Raw genomic sequence first — 20,406 nt, forward strand, 5'->3', positions numbered from 1 at the left:
GCATGCCCTACAGCCTCCCAGCCAGTGCACACGCTGGAAAAATCTGCTAGAAAAAATCATTACAGTCTCACTGCAAGTGAAATGAGCAGTTGCAGTCTCAGATCCAGGCACAAAACTGGAGGCTGGCAGTTCTCTTTCAGCAGCCAGTTTTCCTGTCTTACAAAACTCTGAAAACACTTCTCTGGATGCGTTGCCATTTTCTGCTCTTCAGGAACAGAACAGACATTGTAAGTCCACTCTGTGAGAAATATTCTGAAGTTGCAGCACTGAGGCAAAGCAGGAGTATTAGTAAAGGAAAATTTTGTTTCATTTCAGCAGCATTCTTGTAGATAAAGCAGCCCTTTAATTTCATGGTCAGTTCCACATACCCAAATAGGTGACTCTGGTTTCTCCCTAGTAGTTATTGAAAATAATCCAGGTTTGTCTGTTTTTTTTTTATAGCAACACTTTTAAAAATAAATAAAATAAACACAAATAAAATCCAGAGATACATGTGGTACAAACCTTGGGAGTAAAAATGTTAAACTTGGTGAGACGAAACATTCTCATCAACTTTAAAGAACACAATTTTGCCAGTATTCAAAGTAACACTATCATCAAGTCCAAGGGAAAAAACCCCCAAATTGTTTCACACAGTAACACTGATTAATTTAAACAACTACTTGTGGTGCACCTCCCTGTACTAGACAGCACTAATGTGTCTCAAAATCCTGTAGGCATGAGCATCTTCCACCCTCTTGCCATTAGCACAAATAATGACAATGCATGAAAATATTTTGGTACTTTCATTTACATACAGTAAATGCCTAAATCACCGGACCAATCATTTTAACATAAAATGTCAACACTCTCCTACCCCAACCACAGGCTGAATTCTTTAGTTTTACATCTTCTGGAATATTATAATCCATGCTCAAGAAGAGAGGAGCAGCCTTAAGAAACTCTCTCATCCACCTGAAATCCAGTCTCTTCCAATGATTCTTCCTCCCCTTTCCCTCTTTCAGGCTGTCCTGAGACTCATCTGAATAGGGGTAACTCGGTGGTTTAAGATACCAATGTATAAAATGCCTCATTTTCTTTTAAAAGAAACCCTTCTGACATCTTCTATGGAGAAGGTAAGAAATCAAATGTAGTAAACATTTCACTCACATTTTTTCCTTCTCCCAGCCAAGTGGGTGTGCAGCCATGTGCACACACACGAGTGAGGATCTGCAAAACTGTTAAAAAGTAAGTAGGCCAGCCCAAATTTCTCTGGACTAGGTTAAATAAATTAGTGCTTCAAAAATAAACCACGTTTAACTAAGCTTATGCAGTTTTATGTGACTCAACAACTCTGTCTTGCAGGGACCCCTTCACCCTAGAAGAAGCATTGAGCAGAGGATCTACAGGGCTCTCCTACAGGTATGTGGGTGATGGTGCTGCTGAAGCCCAGACATTTGCAGGACTGAATCTGAGGCCTGCATTTTGGTCACAAAAGGTTTTCTGGGCACAAAGAATATGAAGCTCTGCAAGCTCTGATGTTTGTCAGCAGACTGTGGAGGAGCTGGTGGATGAGACAGCAACAATTTCCCCAACAACTTCAACTGGTGCCAAGCTAAATTGTGGGCTGGAGTGTAAGCCATTAGAGGACAAGAGCTGAAGATGAACTAAAAAGCCAAATCACTGCCCCCTTGGCAAGAATTGCATTTCCTCCAAGCCACCGAGTCCCCTCCTTTCCCAATTAAACAAAAAAATATACAAACCTTTTTAAATGTAAGTAGGGTTTTAAAGATCAGCTCTGTTCACATCAGCCCACAGGGATTATATTAAAAAAATCCCATTTTTTTTGCCTAGTGAAAACTGCAGGAACAAAATCGGGCTAAATAAGGATTATTACTTTTTATGCACATTGGTTGGCTTTTTATCTTCACACATGAATGTCTTCTCCATTAAAATAAAATTCCCTGACACACAGGGTGCACTAATTATTGTCCCAGCTATAAGGGCTATCTGCCTTACAGCAATTTCACTTTTGGAAAATATTTGGTCCTGGAGTTTTGTGGTGGGTGTGTTGTTTGGGGTTTTTTTTGTTTTGCTGTTGTTTTGGCTTGTTTTTTTTTCCCCAAAACCTGCACACTTCAGTTAAAATGCACAACCACCTCCCCATAAAAATTAAGTTAATTGTATACAAACCCAAGTGTGTTTGTGAATTCAGGTATGCACTTACATAGCTCACAGGCTGATACAGAGGTACAGCCAGAACAACCCAGTCAATACACAACTGGGAGGGAACTCTGCAAAACACTAGCAGGCAGCTACAAGGGGAATAACATCAGGAAGAGAAAACTGTGGCTGGTCTTGTGTTGGAAACATTGGTCTGAATTTGCCAGTGAAAATTTCTAGGAGTGAAAAGATGCTTAAATTCTGTTATCAAAACCACGACCATCAATTATCAGTGTCAGGAAACCCACGTGAAGGCGGCTTCACAAATCTGCCAGTAAAGGAAAAATTTTCCTATCCACACAGAGAATAAGAATGAAAAACCTGAAATATTAAGTGGTCTTCCTACACGGCCAACAAGCATCAGCTCTGATGGACCAAGGCTTGAGAGGTAATTGTGGCATGAAGGGAGGGCCCTCCGTGGAGAATTTGCTTCTGCTCCAAACTTTACACTCAAGAGTCAGTCAAACCTTGTGGCCCAGATGCTCTCAGCTAGCAAGGTAAAAATGAGCAAGGAGGAAGCTTCAAGGTGCCAAGGCAAAACAAAAATCCTCTGAGATAATCAGCAGAGAAAGCTCTCCATAAATACAGCTACACCTTTACACCAGCAACCCCATATACACACACACAGAGTTATGGGATGGTGATGTGCAGAGAAGCAGTACCTGTGTAACCATCCTCCCGCAGACAAAACTCTGCATTTTATTTACACAGCTCATATCTACAACACTTTGCAAGCAGAGCCTCCCAGGCATTTACAAGGCTAGAAAATTAAAACTGCAGTTTGGTCAGAAATATTTAAAAGCCTTGGTAGTTCCACAAAGCCAACAGCCCCCAGTGGAGAATGAACCAGCAATTCCTTCCTGGGTTTCCACTGGAAAAAGATTAGAAGCACATTAGATATAATACACCCATATGCTTTGTTTTGCTTGCTTTTTTTTTTTTGCCTGCTAATAAAAGAAAAGCAAGATAGAAACTTCCCCTCCAGAATATTAAAAGTGAGAATTTTTTAAAAATTATTAACAAACACTAACCTCAGATCATTAGCTAACCTGGCAACAGACCAGAGAAAATTTATAGCCGACGTGCAACATCAGCTTTCATCCAGAAATGCTAATTTCAGTAAAATGAATAGTGTGTGGGCTTTTCATACTGCTTTGCATTTGGCTCCTCACAGCCCTGTTTAAAGCCTGGGAACCGGCCATATAGTTAAACTGCACAGATGTTCAACAATCTGTACTTGTGTTAATTACCCTAATGTGAGCAGAAACTCAACAGATCCCTGCTAATGAAGGAGAAAGTTTTCCAGTGTGACTACCGTATGTTTCATTGTCACTGTATTACCAGGCTTCTCCCCCTCCTTCCTCTGCCCCCCCCAACTCCCATTCTCTCCATCTCCTTTGCATTCACATCACCCTCCTACCTCAGCATGCATGAATTGGACCAACTAATGACTGTGTATTCACAACATGGCAGACACCATTAGGCTGATCGGAGGTGCGGCTGCTGAATTTTTAACAGGCAATTTTAAACAAGGTAAGAAAAACAGATTCATCATGCTCCTGATTCTCTCGTCCCCACCCATCTGCCATACTTCTGCCCTTGCCACAGCTCAAAAACACTTGCGAAGTGCAAATACACTTCCCCCCCCCCCCCCCCCATAAAACACAGATACATAGAAAGCAATGCAAATAGATGTTGCTGGGCAATTACTGGAGATGGAAGCCAGAGAGCTGGGTGCATCTGGGAGGCCAGGCTAACAAGATGGCTCAGAAGCAAGGCTGGAGGCTGGGCTTGGGGAGCGAGCGTGCTGCTCTGCCTGGGCAGGCAGGACAGTAGCCAAAACGGGCTGTGGGCAACCCTGCCTGCTGCTCCCCTCTCAAGAAGTGAGAGCTGCTGGATTTCATTGTGGGAACCACAAGAGCAGCAGCTGCATGTTCAGCTGCAGACTGAGGATGAATCGGGGTTTCTCAAGGGCACAATGGGAAAGAGCAAGGCAATGCTGGAGCAATCAGTGCTGCCAGTAGCAATGAACCAGCACTGCTGCACAACTTAACCTGGCATTAAAACATACTCGACCTCTGAAGAACTGCTTCTCCCACTGAGGATCTCCCTTTCTCTCTCTGCCTGCTCCCTGCTGCCAATCATCACCTCCAGCCACTTCTCTCACAGCAATCTGCTCGGCAAGCAGAAGGCAAAGGGGGCTGGGTAAGGGCAACTAAGTCTCATCCCCTTAAACCCCAGGTGACCTCTGAATGATACCAGCCCTGGCCTAAACCAGAGTTCACATTTCCCAGGTGCCACCACTTCACATTCAGGCCAGTTTTCACCAGCAAACTGAATCACAATGACCCTCATGGGAACAAATGTACTGGCTGAGCTTGACTTGACTGGCAGACTCCCCTCTATGGAGGGAGGCGGGGGGGACACACAGCAGCCAACTTTGCTCATTTATTGCATCCATCCTGCTAGCTCAGCCTGCTTTGTCATTCACAGAGCCAACAACTTGCAAACTCAGAGATGAAGCAGCAGCTGCCAATCCAGGGAATTCAGTCGTGCCACCACGGGTTTCACCCATGCCCTTTCACATCACCCCTCCACTCAGGACAGGGCACTCACTTCCAGCTCTCCATCCCCAAAAACTTGAGCTCACTCCCAAAAACGTTCTTCAAAAATTGAGAAGGGATGGGAGAAACGTCACACAAAAAGGTGGGGAGGGGATCTGGCATAACCCAGAAAGAACTGAAAATTATTTAGAGAGCACTTAGCTCTTTTCTCCTACCTCTTCATCATTAGTGCTGGAAGCAACACAGCTGTCTAATGGCAACCTCAGGCACCCACGGGCCAGCAAAGCGACATTTTCCACACTTAAATAACACTGAGCTGATTTAATTACTGCACTTAATAGTAACAAAAGATGTCTCAATTTAATCTTCAAACGGCCCTCCAAGATCAAAACACAGCTGGCTGGATAACAAGATGGCCTAGGCCAGTGAACAAGTAGGTCCAATTTGTTCAAGAGCTGCATCCACTCCTCTGTATGAAAGGCCAAGGAACACTCGTGTGTGGAATGCATCAAAGAAAGCGGCACTCCCGTCACCCCCTTGCTCCCTGCCTGACTTTTGTTGCATAGAAAAAAAAAAAAAAAAGGCAGCTGATTCATGGGTAAAGCAATGCAACATGATAAAAGAACAAATGATGATGTTTGGGAGACAAATAAAAGAAGTAAGACCCAAGATTTAACAGGTTTTGTTTTTATAATCCTTCTACATGATTAGGAATGAATGAATGAGATTAAAATCACAGGGGGACAAAAGGAAGGTCTCCAACCTTCCTTGCTTTTCTTTCCATACTGGACAGGAGACAGCTCATTAAGGAAAGCCCTCAAGACACAGCTACAGTGAGGAAGAACCAAGCAATTTTTTTGTTAAAAAAGAAGAAGTGTCTGTTAGCCCTATCTGGGTGAGAAAAAGTTGGGAAAAATTAACCATTAACTTCTGACATTTTCTTATCGTCCATACTGAGCTGTGATCATGACTTTTTGCAAACCATTCTGAGAAATGCCCCCTGAATCTGAAACAGTGCAGATTTCAGTGCACTTTTCTAAGTTCTGTGCGTTCCATAACAACTAAGTTTTTATACTTTCTGTTCTACACAGAGAAGTTGAAGCCAATCTTCAGCCACTGCAACATTTCTGTGCTCCCCTGAGTGGCAGAGAAGCCTCAATAAACTTCCAGGTGGTACACAGGATGCAGCTTTCCAACTCCCTCTTCCAACTACAGATAGTTGGAGACCCACGAGGGCCACACAGCTCACTTTTTGACCTAATTTTTACTAATATTAATTACAAACAAGTTTGCTAGTAATCAGTTTGTTGATCTTCATGGGATTACTTTGGATTGACAACAGTCTGTGGGACATTATTGCAGAAAGCTTGGAAAGTTTTTTCCAGTATTTTTTTCTTTTTCTCTTGATTGAGAACTACAATCAGGTAACTTAAGTGTTCTGATTTTCCTACAGCCCTGGATTATGGTATTTTTGGGTTATGGGTCCTTTGTTTTTTGTTTTTCATTATATACAGAGCTTCCTCCATCAAAAGCAGTTCTTAAACAACAGATGCTATCATTAGCCACTGCACCATAACTTTCAAAGACTGAGGACAAAGGGGAACTTGCTACAACTCTGGTGGCTCTCCTCTCCCTGAACTGTGACCTGATGGAGGAAGATGATGTCCCTGTTTACAATGATAAGGGTCAGGCAACCCAGTGGTTGCTCAAATACCTGTGCAGGCACAAAACATCTAACCAGAGAACCAGAGTCACTTGAGTGATGGGACTTCAAGAGGTCATCTGGCTCAACTCCCTGCTCAAACAGAGTTAAAGCTGGTTTTAAAGGGCCTTGTTTAGTTGAATCTGAATGGAAATTCTGGTCTCATTCCCTGACTGTTCATTTAAGTACCTTCCTTTTCCAGTGACTTTCATCCTGCATAGACCTGTACTTGTCAAAACACATTATTTTGCAATAAGCAGTTGAAGAAATACTCATTGCTTCAATTTACAATTCAACCTCCACACTGATCTGTGTTCAAGCTCAGAGAACAAACCTTCATAATTCAAACTAGCTGGGCTCAGACACCTGAACAGCACCTGGGAATAAAAACTCCCACCTCTCTGCCCAAACGGTTTCATTTAAGCAGTGCTGAACCCTACCTTAAAACCACTTTCCCCACATGTTTAAGGTCTAGATCAGCACAAAGATAACTTGAAGAGGCACCTGCCACTGAAGCTGGAGCAAGTGTGTTCCCAGTTTGCATGTTTGTTTAAGTAAGTGACAAAGATGGGGGGGACCAAAAGCGATTCCCTTAACTAGAATTCACAAGTGCAACCAAGTAGAAAATCTCCTGCCTGCTTGTGGGGAGGGAGTCAGACTTTTCTCAAAGACTGAAAGCCAGCTCTGCTCAATGCCTGGCAGTACTTACAAAGCACCAAGTGTGAAATCCTGACCCCGCTGCAGTCAGTGGCAAAATTCCCATAGATTTCCTCAGGGCCAGGATGTTCAAACCTGCTCAGACAATCCACAAAGCCCCACTTCAAGGGCACACCTTCGCATGAGATTCCCAAAGGCCTTTTGAGTTTTGACTTAAATGCCTGGATTATTTTTACAATTCCAGTTATGAGTTCTTTGTTCGCAGGGAGTTAAGCAATACAAAGAACACAGTGAGAGAACAATGGAGGTATTACCACGCATGATTTGTCTTTAAAAAATTATCTTTCTTTTCATGAAGTTATAGATCCAATTTCTGTCTTTATTATCACTTTGCCATGTGAGAAAGTGGTTCTTAATTTTAATAAAGGAGGGGAGCTTCATATTTCAACAAGAGCTACAATGCTTCCTGTGATACAGAAGCTGGAAAGCTCTCTTGGTAAAAGCTATAGCAGACCAGATTCAGGGAGGGAAAGGGAAATCATCCATCCACACAAAGTAAATATATCTTGTCTAGGACATACCTAATGGTGGGCAGCAGCCCAAAGGCATCTTTGTCCAGTGAGACAATTTCTGCCTCCTCCATTTTGAGGGATATTAAGAGCTTCCCCTGCCAAGCCCACAGTAACTTTTCACTTATCAAACTCAGGGGCCAAGCAAGCACACATTCTGCTGCAGTCTACAGAGCACCACTGGAATAATACAAATCTTTCCACGGTGTTAACTTACCTGGAGAATAGGCCACATACACAGATTCAGAACCTTTTGCTAAGTAATTTTCTTCCTCAAATTTATTTTGCCCTTAGAAAGGAGTCTGTGGTATAGTTAAGGATGTTCTCACTGAAAACTATTTTATGTGAAAAATGACAAGCTTAATTCAATCCACAAAACAGAAGTAAAAAAGCGCCCTGAATTCACCCCAGCTCGTGCAGTTTACCTCTGAAAAATACAGTATTAGAAGCCCACCACTCCCATTTCACATTACCATGTAAATTTTGAAACAGACATGCTAGTTGTGTTTGGTCAGCCGAAGCTTCGGATCTATTCCAGTTTTAAATGTGTTATGGAATCTTCTCCCTGAAGATGACCAATAACCCTATTATTTTGCAGCCTTCCCCATTAGAGCCTGTTTACACTAGAGCTGGAGCCATAATAGCAAAATCCATCTTTAAACATGGTCCTCAATGGCAAGAAGTAAACATACTTTTGTAAAATTATTTTCAATATTGTTCCATCTCTGTTCTGGCAAAGGAAATGAAGTTATTTGCAATTGGGGTACCAAGAATCTGGTTTAAACAAAGCCCATGTGGCAAATGAAACAAAGATTTAATACCACATGCATTAAGCAGCCGATCTGCTTTTGTTCTATGCTGCATTTGATGCACTTCTGCATGAGCAGCATCCCTGTGCTAGGGGAATGGGCAGAGTGGTGAAGCCCCTTACCTGCTGTCAGGGCCCAAGGGTTCATTTATTGGATATGAACAAAAAGCAAAATGAGAGAAAACAGTTTCCATACCACAGCTCTCTAATATATATATATATATATTTTTTTTTTTTTTTCAGCCATGTGCAATCTTTTTTTCACTGCTAAACCTTGGCAAGTAAAACACAAGAACTGAAGAACACACAGAGCCCTTTGCAAAAGACCTAACTTGGGCTGCAGCTACACGGTCATCCAAACCAGAAAGACTGTGTACAGTACTGATATTCTCATTTTCCACTCAAAAACCTCAGACACAGGCAAGTGAGGTGTCTTGCACAGCAAGGCCATCCCAGAGAAGAGAACACAGCACAGCCCTCCTGCCCTGGATGCCCAGTTCTGGGGGATACTGCCTGGGCTTTTTAGAGCTGCCGGAGTGTTAAGAGGGACAATATGTTATTTAGTATATGTGCTTGTCATTCTACACACTGAATCTTAGTAAAAGGAATAAAGTAGCCCTAAGAAACTCGAAGTTAAGTATGGAAGACATTACTACTGAAATAGCAGTAAGAATAAAACCAGCAAGACCCCTCCTCAACTAATTTTTAGCCAGACCCAAAAGAGAAACCAAAGCAGTAAAAGCAACCAGCATTTATATCTTCCAGCTCCCTTGCATACAATTCTCAGCAAAGGGATTTAACTGTGATGACCAGAGCTGTAAGATACAGAAGCAAGATAGTGTTTCTATGATTCTCCTCAGGTAGGAGTACAAAATCCCTGCCCTTCTCTCTCCTCGGGCCATTCATCTTCCACAGGTGATGGAAGCGGCTCTCCCAGCGGGTGGTCCTGCTCCCTCAGACCTTAATGCTTAATTGCCACAAATCAATTCCAACCTCGATGCTCAGGCTGCTGCTACCCCTTCCCCCCTTCCCACCCCTTTCTCTTCACACTGATCACAGCCCAGGATCCTCTCATGTTACTAAATCAATCTTCGGACACACCACCTAGAAAAAACAAAGAGGCAGCACCAGACGCCGCTCGCTGTGGCCAGCGGGATGAGTTGTGTTATGCAAGACCAGCCTAAAAAAAAAAATGTCAGCTCTGTGTCCCTGTGGTGTGTGCACGCACGTGTGCACACACACATGCCTCCTATTTTATTTTTTTGTTCAACTGGAATTAATCAGGAATGATAAACAGTGTTTGTCTCCTGAAAGCAGCAGTGGGGGGATGAAATATGCCTCTTAAGCTTATCAGCTTCAGCGCCACTGAAGAGAAAGCTGGCTTCTAAGCCTAGGGATAATGGGCTGTCCTTTCAGGAAGGTATCAGAAGTCTCAGGAGAGAGAGACAGCACAATGGTGTGACCTTCAGCTAATAAAGCCCACCCTAGAGTCCAAAGAAGCTTGGGGAATATTGACAAAAGTTCATATTTACAACAGCCTGGACCCTTTCCAGATACCATTACCAGTTTAGAGAACCGCAGCCTCTGTACGTACACGCACACAGGCTTTTATTCTGCCTCCTCCTTTCTTTCTTTGTTCCCATGCTGGCAAAAAAAAATTAGTCAGAAAATGGCAATTCTTCTGCTAATAAGGCCCCATCAGCACCTTTTTGAAACGAAGAGAGTTATTTAAAATTTCAGTTTCAACCTCAGCTCTATCCTCTGCTTGAAGGAAATTCAAGGCCTCTTGCAAGGATTCGCAGTGCGTCACCATGCTCATCAGGAAGAAAGCATATGTGTTTTTGTGGAAAATCTGCTGATGTATTTATAATTCCTTAAACAAAAAGGCAGCCAGCATATTGTAAATTGAGAACGTTTTTTTCTTTTTTTGTTTTGTTTTGGTTTTAAATAGGCACTGGCAATCAATGCAGCCCCAGTCAGAAATACAAAACCGAAGTTTTTTCAGGCAGAAACTGATCCCCCCCACCAGTCTGCAGTGTGGTTTGTGAAGTGACGTTTAGCCCATAACTAGAGTGCATAAGCATGACTGGAATACAAATAACAAATAGTATTTTTTAAATGGTTCATACAGTGAAAAAAGCCAATTTCAGAACATAAAAACCGTTTGAAGCAAAAGTTTCGTTTTTCCAACTCCTCAAGTAGTTCCAAAACAAATATATAAATATAAAGGTTTGGAGGAAATATGTTTTCAAGGGTAATTTCACCGAAATCAATATTAAATCTCAAAACATTTAATGGAAATAACACCTTCAGTGACAGAACTGTTTGGACCACACTTTTCAATCCAACCATGCCAATCTGCCATTTTTATTTATCTGCCTCATAATTCATCTTTGCCAAACCTGGAACTAATCTTGCTAGGGTTCAAAAGGGATCCAAAAACTGGAACAGTTTAAAACTTCTCCCAATAACATCTTCTGAAAGGTGCCTCTGTACCTTGGCAGTCTCATTTACCATGCTGATATTTAACAAGCAGGAAGAATGCTGAACAGACCTCTACAAAGACCACAAATTTTTTGCTTTTGCAGCCTTAGCTTTCCAGTGAAGAACCCATTTCCACCAACAGCTACAGTTACATCAACTACACAAGTAGTTTTCCAGTTTCCTAGAGTTTTGGCCCAAGCATGTATTTTATCTGCTCTCCTTTATCCCATTCCAGCCATATTCAGCTGTCAAGAGTTCAGGTGATGGATTGCAGCCTGCCCGAATTCCAAGTAGTCAAATTAGACATTAATGTTGTGCTTAATGTGCTCACACAAACAAGGTCATTGGTTGCATCAAGACTAATAGGAGATGACACACACTGGGACTGCATGGCCCAGGGGACTGGAAACACAAAAAAAAAAGTCTTCAGTTTATAGCCACTCTTTTCAAAATCATGCCTGACCCTACAGACACACTACCCCTGCAAGGACTGTTCAACAACCTGCCTGAGATCCACTCACAGCCCCAACTCAGGGCAGAAGCACTTGGTCCTTCATAACCTCAGGACAGTGGCACCACTATTGCCTCGACTGCAGCCAAATTTTGATCACTGCCACGATTAACTCCCCTCCATCCTTGCTCCCAAACGTTGCTCCAAATTGCATTCATTCTCCCTCTAGAGGTGAGTGAACAAAATCAATAAGCAGTACTGAATTTAGGAGTTGTTGTAAAATATCAGAGAAGAAATATAAAGGTTCCTAGGAAGTCAATAGTGCCATCAGAAAGATGAAACCATGTCCATCTTGGAAAAATATCAACTAATTCATCTATGGGGAAATAACACAGAAAGACAGAGTCACAGAAGTGAGAGTTATTGGGTTCCTCTAGCATGAACCTGTAGCTCTGCTTGTAGCAGGGCAAAATTCCCATTACCAGCCCACCTAAGGGCATGGGGATGGAGAGAAGACCCCTGAAGGAAATAAACCACAATTTGCTATGGATAAGAGAAGGTGTTACAAATTATAATATGAAATACATTATTTTCAAGACCATCTCTCTATACACTGTTTCAAGGATGTGAGGTTATGTCTCCTGGCTGCCACCAAGGCCCTAACTAAGTGCTTTTTATTGCCTAAACTTTAAACCAGAATTGTTTTGTTTACAATAACAGCAAGTTCCTATTGAAAAGTTCCAGCAACAACTGTGTCTGGTTGTAATTTTATACCTGTTTTCCATGGCAGAAGCCCCTGGCTCTCAGGAAACCACAGGGTATTAACTGTATCCCAGAGACACAGGCGGATCCAGGACACATCTTCTGCCACAGTGGATGGGCAACTGCTACAAATTGTCATCTTCACTTCCAAACCCCTGACACCTCAAGTTTTGCTTTTAGAATATGATTTTAATAATGAATATTGAAGATAAAAGGCAAAAACCTCATGCTCAGAGGTGTGATTAATCCCACCTGTGCCTGTCCCAGGCAAGCTCTCCTGCACCCTGCCTTTGAACACTGACAGGAGAAACCCAAATGACCTGCCAGTGTTGTCTCAGGACACTGAGCCAAGAAGTAAAACAAATTCAGGGCTTGAAATTGCAAAGAATTAAGCCTTTATATCAGCCAAGACAGCAACTGGACCTCAGACGCCTGTTTCCCTCTGAATTTCTCCTCACTGCTGTGACGTGCTCACACTGAAAATTTTCCCTTGAGCAACTGCCTGACTAAAATACAGCACACCCTTACCATAAAGCCCTTTGTTAAAACATCTTTACCATAAAGCTGCAAAACCTTGGCTCCAAAGTACATTAAATCCTTATAAACCTGCCTTCATTTTAACCATGCAGTATTTCAAGACACAAAGCGCTCCTTCCAAGAGATAGCACTTTAATGAGGAAAGGGGTAAAATATATAAACCAAACCTCATTATAGCATAATTTCTAGGAGACAAGCATGCTGTTATAAAAAGAAGCCATGGCAATTGCATTTCACATGGCTTGAAGATTTAACACTATTAAAGAGCCACTGCTACTTTCACAGCCATCCGTGGTGTTTTCTTTTGAACGTAACAGAAAGCAACCAAAATTATGGCTCCACTGCCAGGTATACATTTTAAATTCTGTAAATTGTTACAAATGCTGGAATCAACTCTACTGCATGCTCACAAAACATAATGCAGATTGGATGGTGAGGGACTGACTACAAGTTACTGGGTATATACTTCTGCATTTTAAACCTCCCCATGCTTAGAAGTTGTTGCTTTAAGCATGATGATGTAGCATGGACATGGTAAATTACCCAAATCAGATCCAGTTCATGCAGGATTGAAAGAGCTTATAATGATACAGCTTGTTCAAGTGTTACAATGAAGTCAAAGAAACCCACCAAAAACCACACTAGAAGTCTAAGTTACTGACAGACAAGTGAAAGTGATGGGTGTAACAGTGTTTGATACCTCCTCTCAAATAAACCAGGGTAACTGGCACATAGAAGGGGCTGCAAATTGTTTCAAAAATAAAAACTCAGGTTTTTTTAAATGTGAAACTCAGTTATTTTCTACAAAATATCAAATGAAACGAATCCCTGCAGCCAACTAGAAAAACATTACTGGAAAAAACTGTTCTCTCACAAACTATCTATTAACAGAGAATCCTGAATTACATTGGGCTGGAAGACTTCTAAACCTAATCTAATAAAAAAAGCACCATTATTGATTATGGTTTTTCCACATTAGTCTTCTAGTTGTAACTTCTGAAATGAAAGCTTAGCAATGATTAGGTATTTACTACAATCAGAAGAGAAAAATATTGGAAAATATGAACATAAATGTCACTAGAGAGACAACATACTTCTTATTTTGAAGGGAGAGGGAAACAGCACAAACAAAAAATAACCCCAACCTTTCACAATAACCCCACCCCAAACCAAACAACAGCAGGAGGAATGAACTTCATGGTAGCTTTGACTTGAATCACATGTGATTGATGGATGCTGAAAGTGAAGACACCAGTGGAAAATTAAACCAAACAAAACACCAAAATTGTGACAGTTATTCTGTGCTTCTTGATACTACTGCTGAAAAAATGATGCAAGAAGGATCAAAATTTCAGCAAATGATCCTTTTAGTTACTGTCACAGATCTGGGTCAACAAGAGGGTCAAAAGCTGACATCTAACCAATGCCTGTAACCTGGTTAAGATAAGTATTTCCTCTTCTCTTTGCTGTAACACATAATGAATTAAATTCTGGACTGAAAAGTGCTTGTTCTGCCTGATTACCAGAAGATTCAACGCTCACTACATGGTGACAGAGTAGAAGTTCTGATGGCAATTCCCAGAGAAGACATCTGAAGAGGACATAATACACCAACCCTTTTTCTAAATACAAAATCAATACCCTTGCCTTTGGGTCCTGCTGCTGAGATACTTTCACAATTTTCATTTCTACTGATGTAACTCTTCTTTTCATGCTTACAACAGGATAAGAGGTTCCTCTTTCACCAGCATCACTCCCTTGGTAAGCCACAAGAGACTTCTCCAGTTCTTATCAACTTTGTCAGGGGAGAAGACAGGAGGCTGGACAAGTCTGAGTGTGTCAGCACACAAATTATGCCACAGGATGTCTGGCTTTAGGGTAACCCAGCCTAGCACATGTCTTCCCTTAACTTTTACTTCAGTATTTTTCTGCTTGGCTGTGCAACTAAACTTCAAGGAAGCAGAGAGCTGCAAGCACATGCTACTTCAGTCTTACAATCTTCCCACTCCCTCCCTTAATAGCAGAGGGTTGAGGGTGCTAGAAACAAGAAGCCTTATCACAAATGTGTAATGAGACCCTGAGCCAACAGGTTAGCTGACATGGAACTGTTAACAGTGAATTGGCTTGGAGACAGCGTGGGGAGGAGGGAGGGTAGAAAAAAAAAAGAAAAAGGAGACAGGGGAGTGTGAGAGAGACAGAGACAGCAACCAATTCAGCTCCAGGAAATCAAGCTAAATCAGTCCCAAGTGCCCATGTTGGAGAGACTTGATCTCATACCTTGCTTGTTATCAAGGCACTCCTGATACGAGTCAGCTCCAGTTCCGTTGCGGTCTACAGACAAAACAAAAAGTTTCATTCATATCAAACAGAAATATCAGAAACTTCTCAAATGGCAGCCTTGCTGGAGCAACAGGTTACGTGCAAATAACCCTACTTCTTTAGGAGGCCACGCTGGTTTGCTCACATAAACTGTGACTTGTTAGGAACAAGCTGCAATAAACTGACACCAACCCAGTGTGTGCCTGTCCTGGGTGCAGGGTGGGTTCCTCCCAGCCCTGCTCAGCTCCAGGCTGAGGGGAGGGGATTGTAGCTGCAGCTGCTCTGAGGAAGTTCCTTAAGCACAGGGAAGATGGAATACTTGGAATTAAATCTATCATGATGCTGTCCACTGTAGGCCCTATAAAACCACTGGTTTAAACTAGCAGATCCCAAACTACGTTCTGGAATGGACTTCTCTGGGGCTTATGGTGCTGTGCTCCCTTTTGGGTTTTGGCCGCTACATCATGTGAAAGAAGCCTGAAAACACACGAACATACATTCCAAATATTACTCTTCCTTGGAAGCAATGTTGCTGTGGCTACCGCTAGGGTTATGTGATCCAGCAGCAGGAAAGGAGCTGGTCTGTGCCATGAAAATGGGGAAAAAGCTGAGTCTGCTGTACTCGCGTGTGCTCCACACAGGCAAGACACCAGAGAGCTCCTGAATGCAGGTGTGGTCACACCAGTTGCATTTCACAGCCACTGTGGGTATCACCTAACAAACCCCTTCATCTGCGTTACCAGTTCAACAACTCGTGGGCTGTGTGTAAAAATGGTTTAAACTGTGGGTTAGCAGAATCGGGTTACAGCAAGGCTTGGACCTCAAAAGGAAACCAAAGAATGTTCCAGCATGGCTTCTCCTCCTGCTTTACGATTCAGTTCAACCACAAAAAAAGTTTGGATGGTCCTTGAGAAAAAATATTAAATACATCTGTAAACCCTGGATAAACTAATGTTCTTTCAGTGGTTTACATGCACCTTAGCTATCATGCCAAGTATGAGGAGTAAAGCAGCTGAGCCCACGTGAAAGGCATCTGCAGGCACCAAGGGTCCTCAAAAACTGAACATTTTGTACATCTCACATTTAAGAAAACACACGGTGCTAAAATCTGTCTGGTGGTGTAACTACCAAACCATTTGATCAAGTCAAATACTACTCTGACCTGACCAGCTCCAGTGGCACTGGAGATAGCTTCTCTACTAGAATAGTTTTGCCTGGGTGGTGATCAAAACTAATAAACCCCCACCCCGGTGGAACTGGGAGTTAACACCTCTCACTAGAGGCTGAACTGGGTAGACAAGCCACTCAGTAATAATATTTCAATCTCACTATCAAAAGAACCAGCAAAACCACAACACGTAAATTTATTTCTTAAGATGCTCTTCAGAGCCAAAAGATTCTGTTCACAACAGAAAAAAGACACTGAGAACCCTCCCACCCAGGCACCTGCAAACAACTGCATTTCTGCACCTCCAAAAAGGGACTGGTCCCTTGAACATGATGGCTTTCTGGCAGCTCTCATGTGTGGCCAATGGATTCCCACACAAACTGCCCTTCCATCTTTGCTGGTGATGGCTCCTTGAATGTACAAAGAGATCCAGATCAGAGTTAAAAGGCTTCACATTCAGCAATAGTATTTAATGAACAAAGGAGCAAAAATTGAAGTTGCCCCACCATTTGTGTTGTGTAAATCCCAGATAATAGATCTTCTCCCTAATCCTAATGAGGCCTTCCTATTAAAATCTTTATTAGCTTTCAGCTCTGCAGATTGCCCAAAGGCTCATCAGTTTCCCTATCTCTCAGTACCAAGATCTGCTTTAACTTTTACAAATAGCTCTAAGATATTTCTCAGCTTATCAGCATTGCCAAGCAGCCTGTCTTATCATTACTATTGCAGATAAAATAAATGAGCTCAGGATGATATGAATAATGGCATTTTCTGTAGGCTGGTTTCCCATTACATTTTCAACAGATTGTAGATTTAAACTTCAGCACAAAAGAAAAAAATAAAAAAGAAGTGGAGGGGGAAGGGTGTTGTGTTTTTTCTTCCTCCCATTTACCTTGGCTGTCTCAGAGCACGGGCTACATTTTTAAGCTCACCTGATACGAGCAAGTAATTAATTTTGAAAGAGAGCAGAAAGACCTCAGCTCTGCTTCTCCAAAGACCAAAAGCACAGTTACTTCTGGGATGTTTTTTCAGCTGCATTTGTTGGAGAGAGAGGCAAGGGCTAAATTGCGCTCTGCCTAATGAAGCCATCTTCATTAGTTTGTTCCTTTCCCTAGCAGACTCGGAATACCAGTCAGATTGGGAATTGAAATCATGAAAAGCAACAGAACTGCATTTGAATTAAAAGCCTGGGCTACAAAGGTCTCCGGCGTCTGCTCCGGGCTGATTAGCACCAGGCACGTGTGGCAGGGTTGTGGCACAGAGCGAATTTTACAGCTCACATTCAGAGCAGCAAAGTGTTTGGGGGAGATGAAGCTGAGAGACCAACACGTCTCTCCCTTTTCCTGACAGCGAGCAGGGAGGTCATTTTCTGGCAACCATTTTCTGCCTGGTCCCCGCAGCAATCTCTACAGGGTTAAATGCTTTCCTGCTCCCCAAATTTGCAGCCCTGTCGCTGTATCAAGGTTATCTATTATTGGCAGTGACAGGTGAAAATTAATCTCCTAATTATTTCTTGCTGCGTAATCTGCACAGAAGAAGTAACATAAAAGGATTACAGTACACCCTCTACGGAAGGCTTTGCTAGAGAGCCAATCATCCAGGGAGATAGAAGGTATGTGGTAAAGAGATATTTATGAAGGATTTCCAACCATTTTGAAGGCAGGTTAGAACTTTATAACCTACAGCTTTGTAGGTACCTTAATAGCCTAAATGTTTTTTATTGTTGAGTATTCCAGGGGAAAAAAACCACCAAGATTTATACCTATTATGTCCCCAGCTCTCCTTTGGTATAACAGTTACTGCAGAATTGACATCCACATACAAATTTTTTTTGCCCTACACAAAAACGTTATGGCAAGCAATGTTCTCAGCTTGATTTAACTCAGCATTAAAAATCTTGTCGCTACCTTCCAGAGCAATTTAAAGATAACATTTTTTCTACAAGAACATAAGCTAGGCTGAGTGCTTTCAAAATTAAACACTAAAAAGAAAAATATATAAAAATCTCACTTTGTAAACAAGCTCGAAATATCTTTGGAAACAGAAACTGCCACCTTGAAATGGTGTCTTCATGTAAATTCTCAGACTTCTCCTACCACCCACTATCAAGTAAGGTTTATTTTTACAGTATTTATCCTTAACCCTTGCAATGCAGTTATATACAGTACAAAGAGGTGTTGTGGAAAACCTGTTTTCCTATATCTAAGTCAGCAGCTCCATCCTGGTTTGAGTTTACAAGAACCAAGGATCACAGGTTGCCATTCTCACAATTTAAAATGACATGAGCTACCTCGAGTGACACTCCCATGCCTGGGAGATGGTTAATGCAGGGGTCACTATCTGTAAACTCTGGCAGGGTAATGGAAAAGGGCAGCAAGGTGATTAATACCCCAGCATTACCATCTGCAATCAAGTCTCTCCACCTGTATCAGTCACCTATGTTTTCCATTTTCTGGATGCTGATCTTTTCTACATGGGGCAGCAACATCACTAATTCCTTTATGCACACTTTCAATGCTTAAATCCAGCACCATTTCCCACCTTTCTGAAAACCATGCCCTGCCACAAACTTTGCAAGCAGCACACTGGTCAGAAATGAGCAGCCACCACTCCTGTTTGCATTTCCAATGACCAGGATCTCACAACTGGGTCGATGTTTGGTGAATCAGAACACACAAACTAACACAATGCACAAAATAAAACCATCAAGGCACTAAAACCGGGACCAAACCCAGCCACCCCTCAACGACTGCAATGTTTCCCGGCAGCCACACGGTGGCACACAAAATACTACAAAATATTATCAATTAAATACAGAAATCAGGGCCTGGACTTCAAAACAGCCATTGCACCTTTAACTTCCTAAAACCAGGGATAGCTGTGGAAACCTGCCTGGCTTTCCAGAGCCACCATCAGGGGTCACTGCGTCCCCTCGGCTGCCGCGATCCGCGGAAAAGCGACTGGGAGGAACCCACAAAGCTGGAACACATTTGTAACTCAAGGGACAAAAGCTGGGCAAGACATTCGAAAAATTCCTAGAATCACCACCACCACTCAGAATTTCAATAAGCAACTCAAATTAGGGAAATTCCCCAGCAGTGACAGAGGTGTTAGGATTGTTCACCTTTCTCCTCTGTTGGTTTTGACACCTCCCAGCCCAGGCAGGCACTGCCAGCTCGGTGTTGGGCTCCTGGAGCTAATGCTGGCTCTGGGCTCTGAGCTTGAAACACAGTGAAAAGCAGGTGTGTGGAAAAGAAATCTTTTCCTGTGTAAGGCGACTGCTACTAAAAATGGAAGGCTGTAATTAAAGGATTTTTAACAAGCACTCTCTTCTCCATTGGAAAGTCAGCTCCTAGGCGATCCTTAGGATGTTAAGAGGACTCAAAAGACACATAGCCAGCTACTGAGTTTTACTGAATCCACATCACACAGTTCTATATATTTTATCTTCACCAACATGAGGACAAGGCCATTTCTATTTACACCATTAAGACCAGAGAATTCCTTTTCCTTAGGACCTGTTTTCAACAGATAAGCAGAAATAATTGAATGAAGCCTGGAACAGACCATAAGCCCTTAATGGTTTACTCTTGGTGTTAAGTAAGTAAGGAAATTATTCACCAGCATCTCTCCTTTCGCAGATGTTTTAATCTTAAGGTAACACAATTTCTTACATAGTAGTTACGAGAACAAAAGAAATGTGTATAGAGGCAAAGCACCCACCTACTAATGTACCTACTACTTTTACCAAGCCCATTTTTCAGTAATACGTTTTGCTTATGGAAATCTGAAGAACAAATTCCTATCCATAGGCATTTTCCCCAAATGCTCCATCACCAACCTCATTATGCAATACAGAAATTCTCCCAAGGGATATTATGTAATGGCAATCCCTCCTTCCCTCCCTAAGGAGTGTATTTCTCATTACATCTCCTAGTAATTGATCAGTCTAGGAAATAATTTCTGGTAAAACCATATGTTTCTTTACCCAGTTCTGAATTTCCATCTTTATTCAGAAGGATAAAAGACTGCAAGCAACCCTAAAATTTCCATTTCTGGTGCAGAATGCCAATCTTTGCTCAAATATGCTATGGAGGAGCAACACTCCTGTACCTGCCTGACTTCAGACCTAGTAAATTCATAAGTTCATTAAAATTAACCAGCTTACATTTCCTATTCCAAT

At 42.2% G+C, this 20,406-nt stretch overlaps 1 protein-coding gene across 25 annotated transcripts in view; it reads right to left on the reverse strand.

Moving 5' to 3' along the window:
- The window catches only part of FBRSL1 (fibrosin like 1), a 513,458-nt gene that overhangs the window by 81,233 nt on the left and 411,819 nt on the right, over positions 1-20,406 (reverse strand). For 18 of the 25 annotated variants that reach the window (XM_071763655.1, XM_071763653.1, XM_071763649.1 and 15 more), the window contains one exon: positions 15,014-15,067. The exons of the other annotated variants lie outside the window; for them this stretch is intronic. In XM_071763655.1, the coding sequence (XP_071619756.1) occupies positions 15,014-15,067 (54 nt within the window). The remainder of the gene's footprint in view (positions 1-15,013; positions 15,068-20,406) is intronic. 25 annotated transcript variants of the gene reach the window in all.

Source organism: Heliangelus exortis, chromosome 19 (assembly GCF_036169615.1).
Source record: "Heliangelus exortis chromosome 19, bHelExo1.hap1, whole genome shotgun sequence".
Classification (NCBI taxonomy): domain Eukaryota; kingdom Metazoa; phylum Chordata; class Aves; order Apodiformes; family Trochilidae; genus Heliangelus; species Heliangelus exortis.